The sequence below is a fragment of the Lissotriton vulgaris genome, chromosome 10 (genome assembly GCF_964263255.1).
Source record: "Lissotriton vulgaris chromosome 10, aLisVul1.2, whole genome shotgun sequence".
Classification (NCBI taxonomy): Eukaryota; Metazoa; Chordata; class Amphibia; order Caudata; family Salamandridae; genus Lissotriton; species Lissotriton vulgaris.
This window is the reverse complement of record NC_141698.1, coordinates 25,582,733-25,608,068: the sequence shown is the minus strand read 5'-3', so window position 1 is coordinate 25,608,068 and position 25,336 is coordinate 25,582,733. Positions and strand designations below refer to the sequence as shown.

Below are 25,336 nucleotides of genomic sequence, written 5' to 3'. Positions count from 1 at the left end.
CTCTCTGGAGCTTCCGTAAATGTGTATCTGAATCTGTATGTGTATTTATTGACCATTGAAGCACTTTAGTCAGTGAAGTGCTGTACAAAGCAGCAGATCGGTGCACAAGGCCATGTGCAGGTTGGGTGGTGATGCATAGAAATATAATAAACTAAAGCTTCAAGATCTTTAGAAATGGAAATATCATATTTACAAGTGTTGTGGAGAGCGCCACACAGGTGGGAGACATCGTTTAGTTCGCATGCGATACATCGCATGCCATTACAACGTGATTGTTACAACGACCGCGTTGTGACATCTCATAAGATTACATCGCAAGTCATTACAAGGACTTGCTGTAGGGGGCAGAAGGTGTTGGATTTACAATCCAACACCATCTCTGCTGGAGTAGGAATAGTAAATTATACTATTCCTAAGTCCAGCGCGCCCCCCTACAGCAAGTCATTGTAACAACTTGCGCTGTAACAACGCGGTCATTTTAACAACCCCGTTGTAATGGCATGCGTTGTATTGCAGGCGAACTCATGTCATATATTCCACACAGGTGTGTTGGTGTTATGTACATCCAGTACGAGTAGGGGTGACATTTTGGAGGGGTGCAAGCCAAAAGCGACGGATAGAGTCTGTGACCACCCTCAGTGCCACTGTAGGGAAGATATGTTCCTGGATCATGGCGCCTCTTATCCCCACTAGCCTCTTCTGAAGTAAGAGTCCAGTTTAGGCAGACCAGTCCACTTTCTCTCTTACTAGTCTCGTTTGTAGTTCCGTCAGCTGCCAGAGCTCAAGAGGAGGCTGTCGTCTTGGGCATTCTGAGCAGCATCTTCTCTGGGTGGGGGCGCTCGCTAACAAACAGAGGAATCTTCCTAGAAAAGCAGAAGTTCTGCTGACACCTGGCATTGGCACCTTCCTTCCTACAGCAAATCCTTGTTGTGTTTTGGATCCATCAGAAAAGGTGTTTGTGTGAGAGGAGCTCATAAGTAGACTTCTTCTGCAAGAATCGAGCACAGTCCACTCCAAGTCTGCTCCTCAGGTCTTTTAGGACAAGCCGGTGATGTTCACACCCTGAACACGGCTGTTAATTTAACAATCAGGATAATTGTTCAATAAGTAACTTTTGCATTGTTTATAGCACACAGGACATCCCAGCAAATTCATTGTGGATAAGGCGAAAGGACTGAAAGCGTGAGCACGCGCTCTTAGTGTTGTGAAAATGTGAGGTAATAGGGGAGCACTCTAGTGGGAAGAAAGGTCATAAGAAATACAAGGTGTACAATGTGTATAAAAAAAGCTTAAGGCAGTAAATGTCTGAACTGGTCTAAAATGATCCTAACTTGCTACGTTTATGGTGGTCATGTATTTGAGATCTATTTCTGGGGAGAAGTGTGCACTGTATGTTAAGTTTGGTACTGAAAAGATGGGGCTCACTATAGCAAACAGCCATGTAGTATGTTGGTACCTCTTGGGTGTGTCAGTCCTCTATGAATAGAAGTGAGAAGATAGGTCAATCTGGGGAGCACAGGGCATTCATCGGAAGTAACGTGCATTAGGTGGATATAGTATGGGGCGATAAGAGTGCATTAGGTGGATATAGTACGGGCGATAAGAGTGCATTAGCTGGATATAGTATGGGGCGATAAGAGTGTATTAGGTGGATATAGTACGGGGCGATAAGAGTGTATTAGGTGGATATAGTATGGGGCGATAAGAGTGCATTAGCTGGATATAGTATGGGGCGATAAGAGTGCATTAGCTGGATATAGTATGGGGCGATAAGAGTGTATTAGGTGGATATAGTATGGGGCGGTAAGAGTGTATTAGGTGGATATAGTATGGGGCGATAAGAGTGTATTAGGTGGATATAGTACGGGCGATATGAGTGCATTAGGTGGATATAGTATGGGGCGATAAGAGTGTATTAGGTGGATATAGTACGGGCGATATGAGTGCATTAGGTGGATATAGTACGGGGCGATAAGAGTGTATTAGGTGGATATAGTACGGGCGATAAGAGGGTTGTAGGTGGATATAGTACGGGCGATAAGAGGGTAGTAGGTGGATATAGTACAGGAGATAAGAGTGTATTAGGTGGATATAGTATAGGCGATAAGAGTGTAGTAGGTGGATATAGTACGGGCGATAAGACGGTAGTAGGTGGATATAGTACAGGGCGATAAGAGTGCATTGGGTTGATATAGTACGGGTGATATGAGTGTATTAGGTGGATATAGTACGGGGCGATAAGAGGGTAGTAGGTGGATATAGTACGGGCGGTAAGAGTGCATTGAGTTGATGTAGTATGGGCGATAAGAGTGTATTAGGTGGATATAGTACGGGCGGTAAGAGTGCATTAGGTTGATATAGTACGGGGCGATAATAGTGCATTGGGTTGATATAGTACGGGGTGATAAGCCGTCCCAAAGTATGCTTACCCTAATCATCCCAATTAGGTCTGAAAGTGAGCAAGTCTTGATGTGATCTTGACAAGCTTTCTCACAGAGCTCCATAACTTGTCTACTGTGGCTCTCGTTCTGCGCTTATTCAGTTCTCAGAAGGGGGTCAAAGCCTTATGTGTATGGGTGCGGGTATTTACGACGGTCTCGGGTGATAGAGGCTTATCGGACAGCTATCGTGGGAAAGAGCAGTTTGATATTTGTAAGGTTCAGGCAAGGAGTGGACAATTTCAGTGGCCATGTTGAGAGGAGGAAGTTTGTATTAAGCGTATCTTGGTGTAGGTGGCCATGTGTGTAGTTAGAAGTGAGTCGCTGTCTCAGGTGCCTGTATATCCATAATACTGATGATATAGACGCCATAATATAGACGGATTGGTCATGTACGCTGTGATCCTTTGAGAGCCATGTTGGAAGGCAGAAATAGATGTATACATATTTGATGTTGTTATTCAGGTGCATCCCCTTCTTCAATGTGTAAAACAATAAGAAGCATGTCAGTCGAATTGTCAGTGCAGAGGCTGATGAATTTATAATCTGACCATCAAGTAGTAACTCCATTAATGTAATAGTGTCCCTGACATTTCAAGCTGTCTCACTTGAAAAGTGTTTTCTTGGCAGCCATCGCTTGATCATCAAGAGGTTGCAGATTTCACAGAGTTCCCAGTATACAGAGGTTAAGCAAACCTTTCTTCCTTCCTCGTTCTCTGCACCTGATGCTAGTGTAAGACCAAAGCAAGCTTTATTTATTTTGAAAGTTTTATATAGCGCGAACAAGATCCTTGCAGATATCAGAGCGCTTTACACATACATGGGATCAGAAAAACAAGAGGGCAACAAACAGCATGTTTTCCACAAAACTGCCCTCCTCAGGACTGACCCAGGTAAAGGGCCAAAGACTATGCAAGGGCAGAAGAAATGGGAATAGCACTCTCAAAGCGAGATAATGTGAGGGTAGAGAACAAATCAAAAAGATATTCCCGGGTTCTATGGAAAATTAATCACTAAATGAATTTCAGTATGCTAGCGACTTAAGGAATGAGAGAGCGCTATATCCTCCAGAGAAAGGAAGGAATAAAGTGGACGGGAAAGTGACAGACTGAATCTGTTTTAAATTTCATAACGTTGTATTCATACATACATGCAAGAGCATCATATAGTAGATGTCATTTCAGTATATGCATCTGGATGTGTTCTTCAATTGTATGTCCACTGGTTGTCTTTTAATCGCCGATATCCCTTGGTTACCATATTACTGGTATTACATCATAGGTATCAGAATAGAGAACCAACATTTGAAGAAAGGAAAGAGAGACTTGAATAATAGTAGGTGGCAGAGCCTACAACTAACTTAAAAGAGATCATGAAAAACAAATCACGTTAAGGAAAGCAAGGCAGCTGTAAGAATACAGACCCTTTCGGTTTTCAAAAATAAATCGAAAAAGGCCGACAATTTCACATCTTATAAAAAGAGAGTAGTCGAAATGTTCTTTTTCTCTTTTGGACCAATTCAGTTTCAAACATTGTTGAACCAGGTGATTTGACCATGACTACAATTTGTCTCTGTCCTTTTTAAATTTCCCTGATCAGTTTTGTGAGAAAGTGAAGTAAGACTATCTAGATAAAATAACTTAAAATTAGCGTCTGGTGTGAGAAAAATTAAGATATTTTCTGTCTATTGAAAGGACGCAGATAGAATATGGTTCAATAGGTCTGATGAAACTTGTATTTGCTGTTTCCGAAGCATTTAGAAAGGTGCTTGGAGCCTGTGAGGCAACAGGCTTTTTTCAGATTTCACCCCAACTTATTGACCCTATTTTGACAAATAAGACACTGGTATAATGACCCTGAAATGCCCTGAGCCCTACTAATCAGAGCTCAGTTCATGTGCTCTGACCCTTAAATAGGTACATGGCTTATACCCAATTGGGTTAGACTAACTTACTTGTAAGTCCCTAGTATATGGTACCTAGGGTGCTCAGGACCTGCAAGTGTCTCTTCGGGTACTGTAGCACTTGTTGTGTCCCCATGAGTGGGTTAAACATGGCTCCCTGTCTGCCAGTGCAGACTGGACGGGCAGTCTTAAACTGCTAACTCTACCATCCCATTCTAAGCAATGGCAAATCCCATAATCCCTTTCTAATGTAAGTCACATCAACAGCAGATCTATCGAGTCCTAAGGCAGGGTGCAGCATATAAGTAAAGCAGAAGATGTGTTTACCATGTTCTAGCAGTAAAAACCCTCAATTGTAGTTTTTACTGCGGGGGAGATTGGTAGCCCCATTGGCTAGTACAGAATTTCACACTGACAACTCAGTTGTGCTAACTTCTGAATGGGACTACCAAAGTTGATACTGCAAGGTATCAAACAACTAGTTACAGTAGGCCTGACTTCTGCCCGAGTCCAAATTAATGTAACTTGTTGCTACTTGCAAGTTTTAGAAAGTTGCTAGTCTGTTGCCCACGTCTTCTGTGGCCATCTGCTGAGGCTGGCCTCCAGACCGCTTTCTTCCCTCCTGGGAAGACGTGTGAATGGTCCCAGGAAAGGTAACAGTAGAAACCTGCTACGGGTGGAGGTGTTACCCCCCTCCTGGCAGGAAGCCACATGGGGTGTTAGCCCCAAAAGTAGAGCTTCAAACGGGAAGCCGCCTTTGAAGGGCAAGTGGCACACGTGTGGGAGGGCTGCCCTATTGTGTAGGCAGAAAGGCTGGCTACGCTGACAGAGGGATAAAACAGTTCCTAAACCGGTTTCCCCTTGAGTGTGTAGCCCGGTGGTAGCCAGACCCCTAGGGTGGCTGCCAAGCTCTTGAGACTGGGCAAGGGGTTCTGCCATCTTGAGAGTGGGCAGAATAGAGCACCCTGGGATAGCTAGATGCCAAACTTTACAAAAAGTTGTCATCAAACGGGAGAGACCCTGGTAGCCCATTGGTTTGTGACTGTGACCTCTTCTAAGGGCACTTTGTGGGTATGAAAATGGCACCCCTGGCACCCAGAAATCAGATCTCATTGGACTAGAGAAGACAACCAAAGAAGGACTGCCCTGCTGCTCGAAGAACCCGGCGGAGGGGAGGCTGCACCGAAGTTGGACTGCACCAGCTGCACCTTGGGCTAGCGAAGGAAAAGACTCTGACTGCTGTATCTGATAGAGACTCCTAACCGCAGATTCTTCCCCCGAGAATACCCCCAGGCGTCATACTGGATCCAGAAAATCTTAAGCAGAACCTCTGCACGCCTGGAGGTGGTGTCGATCAGCTCATTGTCGACGCCTTCCTTGTTGAAAGTGACGTCATGGTGCCTTCATAAGCCCCACTTGCTGACATCAGTTCCGTCTCAGCATGGCATGCCCACCACGGCATAGCATGCCCGCCTCAACACGGCAGGCCCACTTTAGCATGCATGACGGGGACATCTCAGCACGGCAGGCTCACCTTTGCGCAGCAGGCCCACCTTTGCGCGGCAGGTCCACCTTTGCGCGGCAGGCCCAACTTTGCATGGCAGGTCCACCTTTGCGCGGCAGGCCCACCTTTGCATGGCAGGTCCACCTTTGCACGGCTGGTCCACCTTTGCACGGCAGGTCACGTTTGCACAGCAGGCCTACTTTTGCATGGCAAGCCCGCCTCTGCACAGCAGGCCCATCTCAGCACGGCACACTCAACTCAGCACGACAAGCCCACCTTAGCTTCCACAATGAGGTTGGAGCTGTATTGGGGGAAATATTCACCAGCTCAAAATTCCGAGGTTCGCATTCGCTGCGGTGGTGGGGAGTGACGGTGAGTGGAGACCCAGTTAGGGTGCATATTTTCCCACTACCGGCCTCTTCACACTGGCGGACATCTAAGGAGAGAGCAGATACTATCCAGCGCCTTGAGGCTGCTCACCAGGCTGTCTGCAGCAGTTCTCTTACCTTCTTGATAGAATTGATGGTTTCTCCCATCGGACGCGTCTGTTGGACTCTGCCCCTGCCCCGCACTCACACTTTACCCTGCAGTGGGGCTCGCATGGGTGGCAGCGCATGGACCGTTCACCTGTGCCCTCTGGCGCTTGGCATCCTTTAACTGTGCACAGCGAGCTCAACTCTTCTACAGGTGACGTCGGAAGCAAGAGTCTCAGAAGGGATTGGCTCCCAGGTCCCATGGCAATGAAGAGCATAGACCAATCGCTGCCAATAATCCTAACATTTCAAGGAAGTTTGTCACTTGAGGCAATGATGGACAGACCTCGGACAGACCAGCGTCTCATCTCAGCTGAAGGGGATCACGCTGGGCCTCTTGGAATCTCCTCTGCCAGGTGACGTCACGTGGTGGCAGTCCAGGCCGGCCCGCCGCCTTGTGTGAAGACCTGAGACATTGCGATTAAAGAGCAGTGTTTCGGGGGACATCACCCCCAGCGGCAGCCTATTACTGGAGGGGTGAGGGAAGGGATATCTCTGAGGGAGGAAGGGGGGGGGGGGGGGGGGTGGACCTCAGGACGAGCACCAGGAGGAGGTCCAATGTCCATGCGAGCCACTGATAGATTCTGATCTTGAAAAAGCACAGAAGGAGCAGCAAAATAGAACAGAGCCATGCCTCACCCCAAGGGGCGAATCCTGGCTATATGCAACAAGGGGTCTGTGGCCATCAGAGGTCTTTAAGTCTCCCACGAAGGCTACAACATGCTAGATCGATCAGAGAAATCAAAACAAGCATTTGCAATGCAATAGGTCTTGCAATTGCGAGAGTTTAACCTATTGGCATTGTAAATGACAATGCCGTATATTTATCTGTTTTGATAATTAACACATAAATAAAAGGCATTGTCATTTACAGTGCCAATAGCTCAAACTCTGGTAAATTCGAGACCTATTGCATTTCAAAGAAGCGGCCGCCATTGTCTCGGGCTGCTTGGAAAGTGAAAGCGCTAATGGCCACTGAATGTTGTAGGAAACCATGTCATGCCTGTGTTAGGTGAAACTCATTAAAGAAAATAGTGCTTACAGACTAAATAAGACCTACCGTGTAACAGATGGAAAAGGGCCAGTCATCATGAGAGGTTACAAATGAAGACAAGGCGGTACTAAGGAGGGACTCACAAGCCTATTACCCAATCAGAAGCAAGCATTTACAAAGGACAATGACATAAGCCAATATGGGCAGAGAGTGGGCGGAATTTCAAGTCCATACTCCAATACAGCATGCCTCGCAGAGCAGCGCATGCGCTGCCCAGACTCGACAGTTCGAAGAAACATGAAATAACAAATGAGAGGTGACCAAAGCATGAGCTCAAAAATAATTTTTTGAATCATTAAAGGTTTTTAAATGGCATTAACGTCCCTGCTTAGAAGCTTTGTATGGAGCAAACACAAGGAGATGATGGACGGAGCGCTGAAACTTTTCAAACACTCACCCCCAGTCACAGATCTGGGTTAAATCCATCATCATTCTTTAGCTCAATTTGCCACCCCAGTTCAGACACAGCCATATGTAAATCAGTCTTGACCCTGTGCCTCAGGGGAGCAGTCCATCCCGACTTGCCAAGCCATGTCTTCCCTGGACCGGAAACAAGCATCCTGGGACCGGTTTCAGACTAACAGTCCTCATCAGCCAGGTTATCTTGAATCCAGTAGCAAAGAGAGCAAGGGACCCACGTCTGGGCATACGGCTGGGTCCAAACTGGAATGGCCTAGTGAGCAAAAAAGCGACGGATTTAGGCCCAGATGTCTGTACTGGGGTGAATGTTTGACATTGTTCTGCATTCTGTCCATCAATTGTTCTTTTTGCATTTGTCACCCCAAGTGCAACGGGTATGCCCAGTCGTGGGTCCCATGCTCTCCATGCCACTGGAGTCAAGCTATCTGGCTGATGAGGGCTGAAAGCCTGAAACTGGTCCTAGGAAGCTTGTTTCCAGTCCATGGAGGACCTGCCCTGACAGTTCGGGCTGTTCCCATTGGGTGCAGGGTCAAGACTGATTTGCTTATGGCTGGGTCCAAACTGGAAAGGCATGGTGAGCAAAAAAGTGATGGATTTAGGCCCAGATCTCTGTACTGGGGTGAATGTATGACATTGTTCTGCATTCTGTCCATCAATTGTTCTTTTTGCATTAGAAGATTTATATAACAGATGTTCAGACTGCAAGCACAAACAGGCCTACTTTAGCAGCTGCAGAGGACACCACAAATGAATGAAAGGCAACCTCTCCCCTGACAGGCAGAGCTGTAACCAAGCAGGTAACCTGTTGCCGACAACATCAGCAGGCAAGATTACCTGATGGACTAGCTACCTCTAGCCGCGTGATAAGAACGCATTCGATTATGGAAGATTAAGGGATCGTCTGTGACGTGTCGCAGCATGTGCCTTTTGTGTTGGGGATGACTTTGACACAAGAAATACCCAATACAGGTGAATTGCAGGCAGCGTGTGCTACATTCATAGCGCTATGAACTTAGCATATGACTGCTTTAGTAAACTATGGGCTATCTTTGTAAGTTGGATTAAATGGGCCGCTTACTATGCAATGGGGTGGTGTTATCTTAAAGTCATCTCTTCTGTAAGATGATTATATTAACTGAACCCTGTTTCCTGATTGTAGTGTTAATAGAGGTTTCTTTATCCACAAACACACTGGAAGGGGACGCGCTTAGGGCCCATTGTGGGTACACTCATCGCCACTCGAGTTTGAATACAGAGAGATGTTGTCTACACCATTGGTGACCCAGACGCTCCGTTCGCGTTTCGCGGGCTCTCTCTGTGCATCGAAACGGTATCGCAACATCTAGATTCTAATCTTGAAAAAAAATGACTGCTGTTCCAGAGTCTTAGAATAATTGGAGTTCTATTCCACCACTAGACGAATTTGCAGAAACGTATTAAAGAGATAGTAATCGTGTTTTTATCGCCTCACACAAGATTCACTTGTAATGATGCTTGTATATCTATAAACCTACACGCCCAGGATAAGAACAATTTCCTAGCTGCTTGAAAGTTAAAGGGATCTAAGCAGCAGGGCCAGAAGTGGAAACAACTGGCACATCTGGAAGATTTTACCATATCTTTCTTCTTTATGATTCTTCACGGTACTTTCACGCATGCCCCACATCTAAACACCTGGTGCGCTTTACGCTCAACCATATTACAGGGTGAGATCCTAATGAAAGTAGTAGTCCTTCGATTGAAGACACCGAAATATGGTTTTGATGCATAATTGTTTTTCCTGGACCCGACGAGCAGTGGCATAACAAAGGCCCCCGCAGTGCGGGTGGGGCCCGAGCTCCATGGGGGCCCCTTCAGCACAGTACCCTGGTCTGAGGTCACCTGAGTGAGTCCAAAGGGGGGGGACCTCTATGTACTTTGCAGGGCCCCCCCCCTCAAGTTTTGTTACGCCACTGCCGACTAGACAATACAGGGCCCGATGCTTGCATGCAGAAACACAGCAGTATCAGAGCCATTTCTTTTCACATCCGAACCCGATGGCGGAAAAAAACAATCTACGGGTGGAACCTAAGCCCATACATATTGTGGACGATGGCAGGAGTCACTCCACCCCTTGTTACTCAAAAAGTCTGCCACAAAAAATAACCGGTAATGTCCGGACTAAACACTAGATAGCAGAAGTATGCAAAGCATGTGAACCTACACCACCACAAGCTACAAACAGGATAAGTAACATTTTCCTTACATACAAGTGCGACTGTGTTAGAGTCGTCCCTGACAGCACTGCGCACAGCTTTAAGTCTCAGCTCAGTAACTCTAGATTAAAACCTTCTTTTACCTGCATGCCTGCTTACTGTTAATGATCCCAGCAACCTGTTTTATTTTTTAAAAAAGTAAAGTATTTTAATACGAACCTCACGTTTGTGCGAAAGAGAACTTGACATTTGAACTAGCAAATTGTTTAAAAAAAAATACCAAACTCGTTTTCTTTCTTTGGCTACCCTGTACATTCTCTCTCTCTCTCTCTCTCTCTCTCTCTCTCTCTCTCTCTCTCTCTCTCTCTCTCTCTCTCTCTCTCTCTCTCTCTCTCTCTCTCTCTCTTCTCTCTCTTCTCTCTTCTCTCTCTCTTCTCTCTCTCTTCTCTCTCTCTTCTCTCTCTTCTCTCCTCTCTCTCCTCTCTCTCTTCTCTCTCTCTCTCTCTTCTCTCTTCTTCTCTTCTCTTCTCTCTTCTTCTCTCTCTTCTCTCTCTTCTTCTCTCTCTTCTCTCTCTTCTTCTCTTCTCTTCTCTCTCTTCTTCTCTCTCTTCTCTCTCTTCTCATCTCTTCTCTCTCTTCTCTCTCTTCTCTCTTCTCTTCTCTCTCTTTTCTCTCTCTTCTCTTCTCTCTCTCTCTTCTCTCTCTCTTCTCTTCTCTCTCTCTCTTCTCTCTCTCCTCTTCTTCTCTCTCTCTCTCTCTCTCTTCTTCTCTGCTTTTTCGAAGCTCTGCTGTTACTGCAGTAACAAAGGACACACATGCAGTCTGCAGACCAGATTTGGCTTTTTTGAGCAGTGCTTTCAAGCTACATAATTCACGCTAATTATGTTGAGTCTATTTATTATTTCCATAATTTCATGCGAAGAACCCTCGAATGCTGGCTGCTGAGGTTGACTGCCTGCTTACCAGTCAGTTTGTTTATCAAGCTGATGACAGCCTCTTTGACTAATTAATAAGCCCCGGAACTCTTGCCGAGGTTGGCAACCAAAACACAAACAGTTCCTGCAATCTGATAGCCACTGATCTGTGACCATTGCAAGCACTCTGGATGAAAAATGCCTCGAAAACAGCAATTTAACATCGAAAAACATTCGCAGAGAGCACGTCTATTAACATAAATGAATATTTTAGGTTCTGTTTTTGCCAGTCTGACAATACAGTGCTTTATTCAACTATTGGTAAATATAATGTTCCATGACTTACCAACTCAAGCTAAAGCCATGGGTTAGAAATACAAGATGGTGGAAAACATGTACTAGAATAAAGTACTGTTGGCTGTGGGTTCTGGGGAAAGGATGATACGTCACTAGACTGAAGGCCCAGGGAATGCTGTAGGCTTCCCACTGTGTGCACATGTATACGGACTGCCCCTTATACTCCCCAATACACCCCACCGTCCTTCCTACCCCCTACTCCTCTTTCTTTCCTTTTTGTCTCCCGCCTGTGTCCTCTGTTTGTGCATTCCCTCAAACTGCCTTTTCTTTCACTCTTTACCCACTTAGTGCCAGTTTAACTCTGGCCTTTCTCGGATTTTGCTGCTCATTTGCATATAAAATGCCAAATGACACCAACTTTCTCCTACCTAGCCCCTTACTATTGGAACCAACTCCCCATTCATTTGCGCCTTTGCCCAGATTATCTCAAGTTTAGAAGGCTGCTAAAAACCTCACTGTTCTGACTTGTTTGTTTTCTTGGTTGGCTGTAGTAATCTATAGCGCGGAGATACCCCTATCGGGGTGATTCGGGAGCTTTATAAATTAAATTAAAATTCAAACTTTGCCTCTCAACAATGTATTTATATTTTTGCTATTGTGCCTTTTTCCTTTGTGTTTTGGCCTTGACACCCTTCGCACCGCAGGGGTCTCGTCCTTCATCAGATGCTTGGCTAGGCTGGAGAATGGGAAAAGTCTGCCGATCTGGAGGGATTTAGCGTAGACATGAGTGTCTGCTATGCTATGGGCTCGACTCCTCATTTTACCTTCGAAGAAGAAAGGTCCGTCGTAGTGCGGTCAGCCTGGACCAGGCCGCATATTCAATCTAACTCCTGCCTTTTAAGGGTTTCCCTTTAAATTTTCAACAATCAAAGGGGAATGGATCCCACATCCTGTTATTACCAGGGTCTCGGGTTCTTGTAAGGTGAAGACCCTCGTTCACATTAAGCATACGGTGCGGTATATCATCATAAGGAGATCACTTGGAGAACCGAGCACTCAATTGATAAAAGACCCAATGATGATACTACTCACTTAACCCGTTCGCTGCTTCTGTCGGCCAACGGCCGGCGCGAGCACTACCTCCGTAGTGCTGCGCACGTCCGTTGGCCGACTCGGCCCTGCCCCCTCTTCAAAGCTTTCGCACCGCGGCGGATTTTCGGCCGCGGTAAAGGGGTTAAACAACAGAGAAGAGACTCAAGATATACCGCACTGTATGCTTAATGTGAACGAGGGTCTTCACCTTACAAGAACCCTAGACCCTGGCAAGAACAGGACGGTTGATTCATTCCCCTTTGATTTTTGACTATATCCAATGGAAGCCGAATGAATCTCTGCTTCTTCCTCCCTCCTTTGATTAAACAAATTCCATTTAATTGTGCCATACAAGTTTATATACAATGAGGAAGGGGGGGCAGACATCACTTGCATTATCTCTTCCCTGACTGGCACCAGAGGCTTGGGAGGTGCTCACCTGAGAGCTGAGGGTTTCAGCTGCAACCTTGGCAGGCACAGGGGTCGCCAGGGAGGGGTTTCAATCCTGAGACCAGTGGTGTGGAGAGAGAGGGTCAACAGAATGAAATCAATGCTTGGAATTGAAGCTCGGAATGCCAGCATTGCTAGGAAACAGCCGGGCTCCACAATGGGAAGGAGGGAGCTTTACAAAGAATGCTTATTGACAGCCTCGAATGCTATTAAATAATATGGATCTAGCGCGCTTGCTCTGGGATTTAAAATGGCCTGTATGCAAAACAGAAGCCTGCAAAAACGGGGACTTAAATCAATGCAATTTTAGAGCTGCTTGTAAAGAAGATCTGCGTGTTTCGCGTCTGATACTATAATAGCTTTTACAGTTTTTTCTAATGATTAAAAATAAATGAAAGTCATGGAATAGAAAAAAAGTGGTGAAGAAAATTAGACGCGCCCCACAAAATCTGGTTGAAACATCTTGAACCAATTAAAAATGTCCGTCCCAAGAACCCGGCAGATGAGAAGCGAGGAGTTCATGGTCTCTGTCTGTGAACCGGTCCTCCCCTTACCAATCATATTTCCTCTGGTTTTCTTAAAGTACGGACATTTTGTGTAAGAATTTCTAACTGAATAGATGAATGTTTACATTTTAGTTAGGCAAGTGTTGTATCTGCTCCAGCTTGGTGCTCAGCCTGTGGATGTGTGTGTGGAATGTTAGTGTGCTGGATGATGTCATGGGGTGCAGGGCTGAGCAGCAAGGAGAATGCTCCTGGTGGGGTTTGTGTATTGTATTTTACTTCTCACCAAATAAACTACATTAACCCCTTGGGTGCGGCCGCGATTCTGCTCAGGTGCGGCACATTCCGATCGCGGATGTGGTCATGACGGCCGGGAGCTGTCATCAGCACACAAGCACTGTGTGCCATGACGGCTCCCAGCCGTCATCAGCATGGAAGGGGTTAAGATACCTGTGATGATGTGACCTGGTTCTGTGTTCTAGCATGGAAAAAGGTCAGTGTGGGGTTCTGAGTTGTCAGTTGACTACTGCTGTCAGTTGGATGAGGTTGTCAAATAAATACCTCTACTGAAACACATTGGTGTCAAAGCCACTTTGTTACAATACCACCTGCATCCGGTCATTCATCCGTTACGACACTGGCGACGAGGATGGGATAAATGCTTAGAATGGTAAATACCTGTATGTGGCTTCTTCAGATGTGAGCTATAGTTGCATGCATCTTGCAAAGTAAAGCTAATGTATTGCAATCATGTTGTAATCTTTATATTGAGCAATCCTTCAGATCGCAATGCATTCTCTTTGGGATTAGGAGTGCTGTGCCTCCCTCTCTGCTGCTCTGTTTACTCTTCTTCAGATGTGTTCCTCTTTCCACTTGTGGACAGGTACTTTTGCTATTCAATGCTAACTTGCATGTCATGTTCAGGATGGTAGAATGTATGTGTGACCAATTGGCAATTGGTCACATCCCAATGGGCACTCTTTTGTGATTCCTGAAGGATTTCTCACACGTTTGTAAATAAGTAGAAGCAAGATAGTTTATTTTGTTTTCATAATATTCCGGTTTCCATTAAGAAATTAACTTCATTTCTTGTTTTGATATCATCAATCATTAATTTTCAATCTTCAATTCAAACAGAAACTCAAATTGCTCCAATGCATTTCGGGCCTGCCGCCCTTCTTCTGGGAGCTTGTATCGAGCTCGATCGAACTGCTGATGAGTACTTAGTTCCGAAGGTTGGATGCGAAACAAGGGTGAAACGGCATTCTGCTTCCGTAGCTTGCTCGTACGGAGGACGTCCTCCGTACGAGCAAGCTACGGAATTGAAGATTGAAAATTAATGATTGATGTTATCAAAACAAGAAATGAAGTTAATCACTTCAGGAATCACAAAAGCGTGCCCAGTGGGATGTGACCAATTGCCAATTGGTCACACATACATTGTATTGTCACACGATGTCATAGGACGAGCGACACCACCAGTGGAGCACCTCAACCTTCGCATAAGACTAATCAGACCCACTAGGGCTGTGCACCAACCGCTTATCAATACATGTTCAGGATGGTCCCAGGTTGGCTCTACCACATGTTTTCAACTTGAGAGCAATTTACTTGATCACACAGAGGTCCAACACACCAGTTCTTAGTGAGGGCGAGAGGATGAATGTACAAGAAGTAATTATTCAAATAAGATACATTGCTTTACATGTTCTGCTGATCCATCCTTGCCATGATTCTGTTCTCCTGCTCCTGTTATCATCTGGTGTAAATTACTCATCCTCTGCACTGGGGAGGAGGAGGGACTGTTGAGGAACTTACTCCATGATGGGTGTTTGGGGGAAGACAGGGATGGTCATTCTCAGTTCCTGTCCACAGTGGCGTCCGTGGCCATATGTGGCCCCGTCTCTACCTGTTCATGCTCTTAGACGGCACAAGCAATCCATAGCGCCCATCAGGGACATGGAGACCAGAAGGTTGAGGAGCTAAAGCTAGCTGCGGCTAGAGCTGGCTTCAGTGACCTCGTTGTAACCGCTCCCATACCAGGGGAACTACGCCACGTATTTGCCATGGCCAGTCAATTTCTGAGCTCCCTGTGTGTCTGGGTGGAGAGCCCAGCCTCTGTGGCCATCAAATCATCAGCCTCCCTGCTGATGTTCAGAGATGTGTCCTACTCAGTACCAGCTGTAACTGGCTGTGAATCATCTGAGATGTGAGAGGCTTTCACCCCTCACACTCAAGTAAAGGGCTGTCCAGCATCCTCATGTATGTAGCGATGCCAGCGTTGCATGGTCTGGAGACTCTTCTCAAGACCCCCCTCACACTCTGTGTGACCGCTTTGACATATCGAAGCAGTGATTGACTCCCAGGCTGCACCGGTGGTCCTGGAGCTGCTGCGGCTTACCTTCAGAGTTATGAGGGATGTAGGACCTACCTTGAGAGGTGTGAGGGATGATGTAGGACCTACCTTCAGAGGTGTGAGGGATGATGTAGGACCTACCTTCAGAGGTGTGAGGGATGATGTAGGACCTACCTTCAGAGGTGTGAGGGATGTTTGACCTACCTTCAGAGGTGTGAAGGATGTAGGGCCTACCTTCAGAGGTGTGAAGGATGTAGGGCCTACCTTCAGAGGTGTGAGGGATGTAGGACCTACCTTCAGAGGTGTGAGGGATGTAGGACCTACCTTCAGAGGTGTGAGGGATGTTGGACCTACCTTCAGAGGTGTTAGGGATGTAGGACCTACCTTCAGAGGTGTGAGGGATGTTGGACCTACCTTCAGAGGTGTGAGGGATGTAGGACCTACCTTCAGAGGTGTGAGGGATGTTGGACCTACCTTCAGAGGTGTGACGGATGTTGGACCTACCTTCAGAGGTGTGAAGGATGTAGGGCCTACCTTCAGAGGTGTGAGGGATGTAGGACCTACCTTCAGAGGTGTGAGGGATGTAGGACCTACCTTCAGAGGTGTGAGGGATGTTGGACCTACCTTCAGAGGTGTGAGGGATGTTGGACCTACCTTCAGAGGTGTGAGGGATGTAGGACCTACCTTCAGAGGTGTGAGGGGTGTTGCAGGACCTAAGCTATCTCTCTTCTATGTCCTCATCTGACAATTCCCTCAACGCACTAACCTCTACAACACCATTACGCCGTCTATTACTTTGTGCATCATTCCGTAATTCAACAAAAATATCAACGTCATTTCTTCTCAAGACCCCCCTCACACTCTGTGTGACCGCTTTGACATATCGAAGCAGTGATTGACTCCCAGGCTGCACCGGTGGTCCTGGAGCTGCTGCGGCTTACCTTCAGAGTTATGAGGGATGTAGGACCTACCTTGAGAGGTGTGAGGGATGATGTAGGACCTACCTTCAGAGGTGTGAGGGATGATGTAGGACCTACCTTCAGAGGTGTGAGGGATGATGTAGGACCTACCTTCAGAGGTGTGATGGATGTAGGACCTACCTTCAGAGGTGTGAAGGATGTAGGGCCTACCTTCAGAGGTGTGAGGGATGTTGGACCTACCTTCAGAGGTGTGAGGGATGTAGGACCTACCTTCAGAGGTGTGAGGGATGTAGGACCTACCTTCATAGGTGTGAGGGATGTAGGACCTACCTTCAGAGGTGTGAGGGATGTTGGACCTACCTTCAGAGGTGTGAGGGATGTAGGACCTACCTTCAGAGGTGTGAGGGATGTTGGACCTACCTTCAGAGGTGTGAGGGATGTAGGACCTACCTTCAGAGGTGTGAGGGATGTTGGACCTACCTTCAGAGGTGTGAGGGATGTTGGACCTACCTTCAGAGGTGTGAAGGATGTAGGGCCTACCTTCAGAGGTGTGAGGGATGTAGGACCTACCTTCAGAGGTGTGAGGGATGTAGGACCTACCTTCAGAGGTGTGAGGGATGTTGGACCTACCTTCAGAGGTGTGAGGGATGTAGGACCTACCTTCAGAGGTGTGAGGGGTGTTGCAGGACCTAAGCTATCTCTCTTCTATGTCCTCATCTGACAATTCCCTCAACGCACTAACCTCTACAACACCATTACGCCGTCTATTACTTTGTGCATCATTGCGTAATTCAACAAAAATATCAACGTAATTTCTTTTTTTTCCAAAGCAGCTCCTCTGCTCTGATTTCATTTAGGTTGGTTTAATTGAATATAGTTCACGTCAAATTTACTAAACTGTCTTTAAAATAAAATCATAAAATTATTAGGGTTGTTTATGTTTAAGGTGATTATGATTAGCATGAGGCCTAAAGTAGGCCTTTCATATCTGTTTTTAATATAAAAAAAATGCATTTACAATTAAGTACAGTAATGAAGAATATGTACCTTTGTAACATTTGGTTTGCTGGGGATAATACTAGGGTTAATGTATGAGTTAATGGGTTTTGAACAGCAGATTAATTGCATTTAATTACAGCAATTAAATATTGAGGGCCGGTTGTGTTAGAGATAGGATTAGCACTAGGGTTAGAGTAAGGAGTGCTGAACTGTCTGAAATGCATTTAAATCAATTTAATGTAAATTACATTTCTAATGATATAGATTTAACACTGTTTACAGTTAAGGTTAGTGTCAGGATCATGGTAATTTCGAGAGCACTTTAATGTAATTTAAATTAATGTAATTAATAACATAGTTAAAATGATGTGAATTTGTGGGTTAATCTGTTAGGGACAAAAGCATTCATTTGAAATACATTGCTTTAAGTTAATGTAGTTGCAATAGTAATACAATTTGGGCTTAATGATACTGGTAACAATAGGGTTAGGGTGCACTATTTATTTCAATTTAATAATACAAAAATAATACTGAAAGGTACTTGTGACGTAGTCAAAGTCATTATGACAAATGGTGTTGCGGCGATGGTGGAATTAACTTTAAATCTAGACTTGAGATAATAGCAGAAGAGATGATGAGGTCAGAACTAAGGGGTTGTCCCCTGGAGACGGCGCAGTGAAAGACCCCATGCCTGATCTTTGTCTCAGCCCCGTCTCCTTTTTATGCCATCATCAGAGGCCTGTCAGCAGTGTTATTCCTGTTTTCTTTGCAATCTTTCCCTTGTTGGTTGTCGCCATTCAGTACTGTTCACCCGTCTCTGTCGCCATCAGAGACTTCATTTGCTGACTACGGGTCTGAATTAGATCTCGGCGGACGGGTTTCTCCATCACAATGGTGACCGATATGGCACCTGGAAAAATATAAGCCCCATTGTATCCTATGGGATTCATATTTGTGCGGACGGGGTATCTGTCACTGAGTAACATGTCCGCCAGGATCTGAATCGGGCCCAGTATCCAGTTCTGAGACCCTTCCGGCTAGGTCCATGCTCTGCTGATATACACACACACCTCTCCAGCTGCCTCCTTTCTGTTGATTGTCCTCTCATTTCTATGTGTTCTTCTCTCTTGCTTTCAGTCCAACACTGGAAGCCCACAGGCCCAGCCGCAGCGCCCTGCCGACCTGTCGGACGATGAGATCTCCGAGCTCTTCCAGAGGCTGGCCGAGATCCAGCAGGAGAAGTGGATGCTGGAGGAGAAGGTAAGATGGGGGGGGATGATGGGAGGAGCCATCTACAAGGACTGTTAGGGGGGCTGTCTCTGATCTGATGAGAGGAGCCATCTACACGGACTGTCAGGGGGGCTGTCTCTGATCTGATGGAAGGAGCCATCTACAAGGACTGTCAGAGGGGGCTGTCTGTGATCTGATGGGAGGAGCTACGTCTCAGGGAGTCGGGTGCACTGGGCGATGCCTGTAGGGTCAGGGTTCTGCCTGTGAGGCCTGGGGCTGGAGCTTCTGTAGCATCAGTGACTGATGGGAGATGTGCTGTGTGGATCTCTGAGTGGACTACAAAACCCATGACTAATGAGGTCTCATTTCTCCTCTTTGAGGAGGTTACTGAACTATACGGTGTGCCTAAGGGTCCCTTTCGAATCTATAATGCACTGCTTTGGATACTAAGCCTGGGGTAGCAATAGCAGAACCTCTCACTTACAATCTGCTGCAGTTGCTCCACGCCAAGGGCCCCGTGTGACATCTCATGAGGTGTCGATCTAAAGTGCTGCTGGCACACGCGCGGCACCCCTTAGAAGCATTGTCTGCTCAGTGGGAGGTGGACCTCACTAGGGAGCTTAATGATGCTGAATGGGAGCGCACCCTCATTCACCCCCATATATGGTATCTAGGAATGCCGGCTGGACCTCATACAATTTTACATTCTACATAGTGCCTAATTGACCCCTAGAAAGATCAAGGACCTCTTTCTGGGGGCTAGCTCCTGTTGTCCCTGCTGCCAGACAATGGGCGCTGATATGCAGCGTATGCTCAGGGCCTGCTCTGCACGAATGTCCTCCTGGGCTATGGTTCTAGATCACCTACAGACGCTCTTGTGGCATACTAGCCTTCTTAGTTGGGACATCACTGTCCCTGGGCTCTATAAGTGCTCTAAAACTCACTAGACTATGTCCTGTTTCCTCACGTTAGCGTTGATCTTAGCACTGAGATCCCTCACGCGCTTTTGGAAAGCTGCAGCACCGCAATCCGTGATTGCAAGAGGTCATATTCTACGCGGAGGCCGATACCACACTCCTCCTCCACGACGAGGTTAGAGGTCTCCTGCAATACCCCGTGTCGATGAGCTCAGATCATCAAAACTTTCCACGGCCAAGCCATAGACTACACCTTACATCCATCGATGTGTACCAATGGGCTTGTCGTGCAGCATAATCCTCACTCTAGTGTGTCTTGCTGGGGTACCGCACCACCTCCCATAATAATTGAGCGCAAACAATTCACTGTTTTCTCACCACACACTCCACGTTCCCTTTCATTTATTCATCCTCTTTTTCTGGTTTGACTTACCTGCTTGTGATCTCTGAACACACACTGCTGAGACACAGTTGCATCCCACTTTTGCCACTCTGCTTATTTCCAACCTGTGGTGAAGGTTTCCTATTACTTCACATTTTTCGCATCTCCCCCACTCTTACAGGTATCCTGTATTACTGTTGTTCTACTGTTGTTCTCCAACCGCACCTCCCTTAAGCAGTGTCACCCTTATTGGTATCCCGGTACTTAGCCCTTCCCCACGTTGATGTAGCTAATGTAATCGCACACGAGTGGTTCTATCACAATGCTTGATGTTTTGAACTGTGTGCATGAACTGCGATCTAAATAGGTGGTTTTGCCAACCGCAAAGTACTTCCCTCTCTAATTGATTGGATAACATGTACAAGTCTGCATCATTTTGATACTGTAATGTGACTTTAAGAAAAGCTAAAAAAAAATAATAAAATCTTTTAAAAAAAATGGGCAGACCTTTGGATGGCTCTCGCCTTCTTGGTGAGAAGGCAGACTTGGCCCTTGAGCTCATTAAGGATAGAAGTACCAAGGCGTGCTTCTTGGACCTATCCTCCCGGCCACTTCAGACACACCAACTGTATCGCCCCTTCAATGGCTGTGGTAGGGGCTTCCAGTATCGCCAGCAAGTTCAGCGTGCCCAGCAAACCCTTCAGCCTTTTGTGGCGGAGGCCATATTACCCACAGACCATGTGGTCAACTGGGGCATCATGTGTCACTGTCTTCCACCTCTCTTTCTGCCACAACCTCAAGCCCTGTATCTATTGAGGTACATAGCCACCCTGTCGTAGGCAGTATCTCACATTTTCTGGCAGGGTGGCAGGTGATAAGTTTTGGGTTTGTGGACAACAGATTGTCCAGCAGGGGTACGCCCTGTAATTTCTTGTCACTTCACTGTACCATCCACCATCCTCAGAACGGCTGACGGAGCACTGTCTGTCTCTCTTGCAGCAGATCCAGGCCCTTTTGTCCACAGGAGCAGTAGACAGTGCCCGGACATCAGAAGTAGGCTTTGGTTGTTACTTCTGATACTTTCTGGTGCCAAAGAAGGCTGCAGGCCTTCATCCTATTTTAGGCATTCACTCTCTCAATGCCTTCCTGCGGGAAGACAAATTAAAAATACTCACCTTGGCCCAGGACTGGTCTACCCACATCCTTGGAGACTGAATGGTAGCGTTGGACCTGCAGGACACCTATTTTTGCATCCTCAAGAACTGGCTGTTGAAGGCGAGCTCGCCCTGTCAGTCACAGACCACCTCCAGCTGACAGCAAATCTCCTCACTTTGTTCGCTTTCACGGTAAGCAAGGCAAAGTCATACCTGACTCCTTCACAGGGGCGTCCTTTGATAGGAGCTGTCTTGGACACGGTGCAGTTCAGGGCCCTCTCTATGTTACCGCTGGTCCAGGACATTCAGGCTATGATCCTGATGTTGCAGCCTCCGTCCTGGATATTAGAGAGAGCAGCTCTAAGGCCTCTGCTGCATTCTGCTTGTCATCTACACCAGGGGGCATATGCTGGCTCTGCAGTGGAATCTGAACTGGACTCACCACGAAGGCACCCTCTGGATGTCATTCAGGGTTTGGAGGTGAATGCATGCAGTCTTCACTGGTGGCTGCTCAACTGTAATTCGACCAGCAGCAAACCTATCGACCTTCCCCACCCTGAGCTGAGGTGGTGATGGATGCTTCTGATAGATACTTCTAATCGCAGATTCCTCACTTTATGAATATCTCTGGGTGCCAAATTGGATCAGGAAACTCGAAAGGAAGTGCTCCTGCATGTTGATGGGTGGTGCCATATGGCTCCGTGCCGACATCGTTCCACTCTGAAAGTGACAAATGGAGCCACATATAAGCTCCACCCATGTATGCCTAACGTGCCTCCAGACATGACTCCGGAGCTCCACTCTTCTTGTATTCATTCTTTGAAGTGAAAGTCTTATTTCAGAATGTCCCAGTGTGCATGGCAATGTGTCCCCTTCTATGACTACAGGGTTTAATCCTTGTAGCATTTCTCGGAAAAAAATTTCTGTGATAGGACTCCACAGGGTGTGCCTCTGATGTTTTCAATCAATCAATCAGGACATTTATAACGCACACTACATACCAGTGAGGGTCTCAAGGCGATGAGGGGAGGGGGTGCAGCTACTGGTCGAAGAGCCAGGTCTTGAGGAGTCTTCTGAAGGCCAGTAGGTCTTGGGTCTGCCGTAGTTTAGTGGGGACGGTGTTCCAGGTTTTGGCGGCGAGGTGGGAGAAGGAGAGAAGGATCTGCTGCCGGCGGTTATTCTTTGGATGCGAGGGACGAGGGCGAGGTCTGCGGAGCGGAGCTGGTGGGTGGGGGTGTAGAAGCTGAGACGTCTGTTGAGGTATGCTGGGCCGGTGTTGTGGAGGGCCATGTGTGCGTGGAGGAGGAGATTGAAGGTGACCCTCATGTTGACGGGGAGCCAGTGCAGGACTCTCAGGTGGGGGGTGATGTGGCTGCGGCGGGGGATGTCGAGGATCAGGCGTGCCGAGGCGTTCTGGATGCGTTGCAGCGGTTTCAGGAGCTTGGTAGACGTTCCTGCGTAGATGGCAGTTTCCGTAGTCCAGCCTGCTGGTGACAAGGGCCAGTGTGACTGTTTTTCTGGTTTTGGTAGCGAACCACTTGAAGATCTTGCGTAGCATGCGGAGGGTGTTGAAGCGGGATGACGAGACTGTGTTGACCTGTTTAGACATGGAGATGGTGACCTCGAGGATGACCCCTAGGTTGTGTGCGTGGTCGGTGGGTGTTGGTGCTGTTCCTAGTGAAGTCGGCCACCAGGAGTCTTCCCAGGCAGAGGGGGTGGGGCCAAGGATGAGGACCTTCCTTTTGCCTGAGTTTAGCTTCAGTCGGCTGTTCTTCATCCATTCGGTGATGTCCTTCATTCCTTCGTGGAGGTTGGTTTTGGCGGTGTGGGGGTCTTTGAGGGAGATGATCAGCTGCGCGTCGTCGCGTAGGAGATGATTTTGAAGTTGTGCTGTTAGGCGACGTGGGCGAGGGGTGCCATGTAGATCTTGAACAGCGTCGGACTGAGGGAAGAGCCCTGGGGTACGCCGCAGATGATCTCGGTGGCTTTGGAGCGGAAAGGGGAGCCGGACGCTCTGGGTTCTGCCGGAGAGGAACGATGTGGTCCAGTCCAGGGCCTTCGCTTGGATGCCGGCGTCGTGTAGGCGTGTTCGCAGTGTGCTGTGGCAGACCGTGTCAAAGGCTACTGACAGGTCCAGGAGGATGAGGGCCGCTGTTTCTCCGTTGTCAAGTAGGCTCCTGATGTCATCGGTGGTGGCGATGATGGGCGGTCTCAGTGCTGTGGTTGCTGCGGAATTCGGACTGGGATGGGTCCAAGATGTTGTTCTCCTCGAGGTAGCGGGTTAGTTGTTTGTTGACTATTTTTTCGGTGACCTTCGCTGGAAACGGAAGCAGGGAGATGGGTCGGAAGTTCTTGAGGTCTTTTGATTTGGTGCACAGCCCCAAGGGCTGCGATAACAGTACCCAGATGAACTTGTAAGTCATCAGAGAAAGCAATGCCGAGCTTTAAATGGCAAAAGATCACAGGACTCCATGCAGGTCCCGCTCGTGGTCAAGTCGAGAGTGCATACCGGCTCTCAACATCGGTTGAAGCCTTCGAATAAGTCTAAAATGAAACATAATAGGTCAAAGCTGGCCTTGGCCCCTTTCCGCCACTCTCGATCTCCCAAGGAGGCGCAAGGGTGTCTGTTTGCTTCCAGGTCTGGCTCTGGTTACAACAAAGAGTCGATTCCCAATCCTGATGCCAATGCACCCCGAATACCCAGGACTGTCGGAGACGTCGAGAAGTGTGAAGCCTTGCTGCACATCTTCAGCAGTATTCCTGTCTCTTCTGCTGTGCTTTCAGGCCCCAGGGATCTGCAGGGGCCTCTAGTAAGATTTCTGCCGGTAGATCTGTCCTAGGCGCTGCCTTTGCTTACCAAACCTGTGTCAGGTTCCACACTGGCGTCAGTCCAGCTTTTAGGTCCAGGCGTGAAATCTGCGCTTGTCTCTTGAATGTCAACATTGGCAACGCCACCGCTAGAGAGGGATCCACAACCTGTTGTGGTCCCCAACGCCATGCTGACTTTGCCTCTAATTTGACCAATGGCGTGCTTCGATCCTGATGCACTGCAGCCAATATTTAATTCCTCAGATTCTGACACCATACCATTACCAGGGGCGTAACACAGGCCCCCGCAGCCCATGCAGTGCGGGGAGCCCCTAGCTCCAAGGGGCCCCCTCGGCACTGAACTCTGGCCGGAAGAGCTCCTGATTGAGCCCGGAGAGGGCCCCCCTAAGTACCATGCAGGGAGGCCCCTCTCTTTTCGTTACGCCAGTGACCATTACCCAACAGTTGTGCACAGACACTGCATCAACTCTTTGCTTCACAGTCTGATCAGAGTCAACCCTATGGAGACGACAGTGGAGGTTGTTGGAGACAAGCTTGCCCCACCTTACTTATGATGACGATTACCATATGGACCTATAGGATGCCCGTTGGTTGGTTATCTCACCTGATACTGGGTTGGCGACCCCCTCCCAACCTCCCCTGAACCAGCAGCTGAAGAACGCACATCTTCGGCTATTTTTATTAGAACTGCTGAAGTCCTTGACCTCATCTCCTCACAGTGGAGGTTATTACTAATGTGCACACTGAGGTACTTCTAGGCACTGCCCACCTCTCCTGACTTTCGATGAGGTACTGTTCAGTGGACAAAGCCATATTCTGGCCCTCCGGTGAGTCGGCAGGGTGCACGTGACCACACACCAGCTCCAGGCAACCCTGAATATTCAAGCCAGCATCCAACTCCTGGGAGTTTGGTAGTGCAAACGTCCACCACCAAAGTCAGCAGTGTGTTTCCAACAACTACTCATGTCAGAGTTCAAACTTATGGAAATGTTTGGCAAAAGAATGTTCTCATCGGTCGGTCTTACCTTTAAGTTGGTCAGTGCCGGCTGCCTCCTTGGATGTTATTCCCATGCACTCTGGGGCATGGTTGTTGAAGTCTTAAAGGCAGTCCCAAAAGATTCACAGGCTTCCTTATCATCCGCCTACGGCTAGACACCGCTGATTGCCTAGGAAGTACTGTCTGGACAGGCGTGGTGTTCAAGTGCCCCCATGAATGAGATCCACAGGCTTCTCCGTTGTCATGGCG

General features: G+C 47.5%; 1 protein-coding gene across 4 annotated transcripts in view; it reads left to right on the top strand.

Moving 5' to 3' along the window:
* The window catches only part of GRIPAP1 (GRIP1 associated protein 1), a 395,004-nt gene that overhangs the window by 248,350 nt on the left and 121,318 nt on the right, over window positions 1–25,336 (top strand). For all 4 annotated transcript variants that reach the window (XR_015300640.1, XM_086940304.1, XM_086940303.1 and 1 more), the window contains one exon: window positions 18,716–18,838. Coding sequence is in view for 3 of the 4 variants with exons in the window: in XM_086940304.1 (XP_086796430.1) it covers window positions 18,716–18,838 (123 nt within the window). In the remaining variant the exon portion in view is untranslated. The remainder of the gene's footprint in view (window positions 1–18,715; window positions 18,839–25,336) is intronic.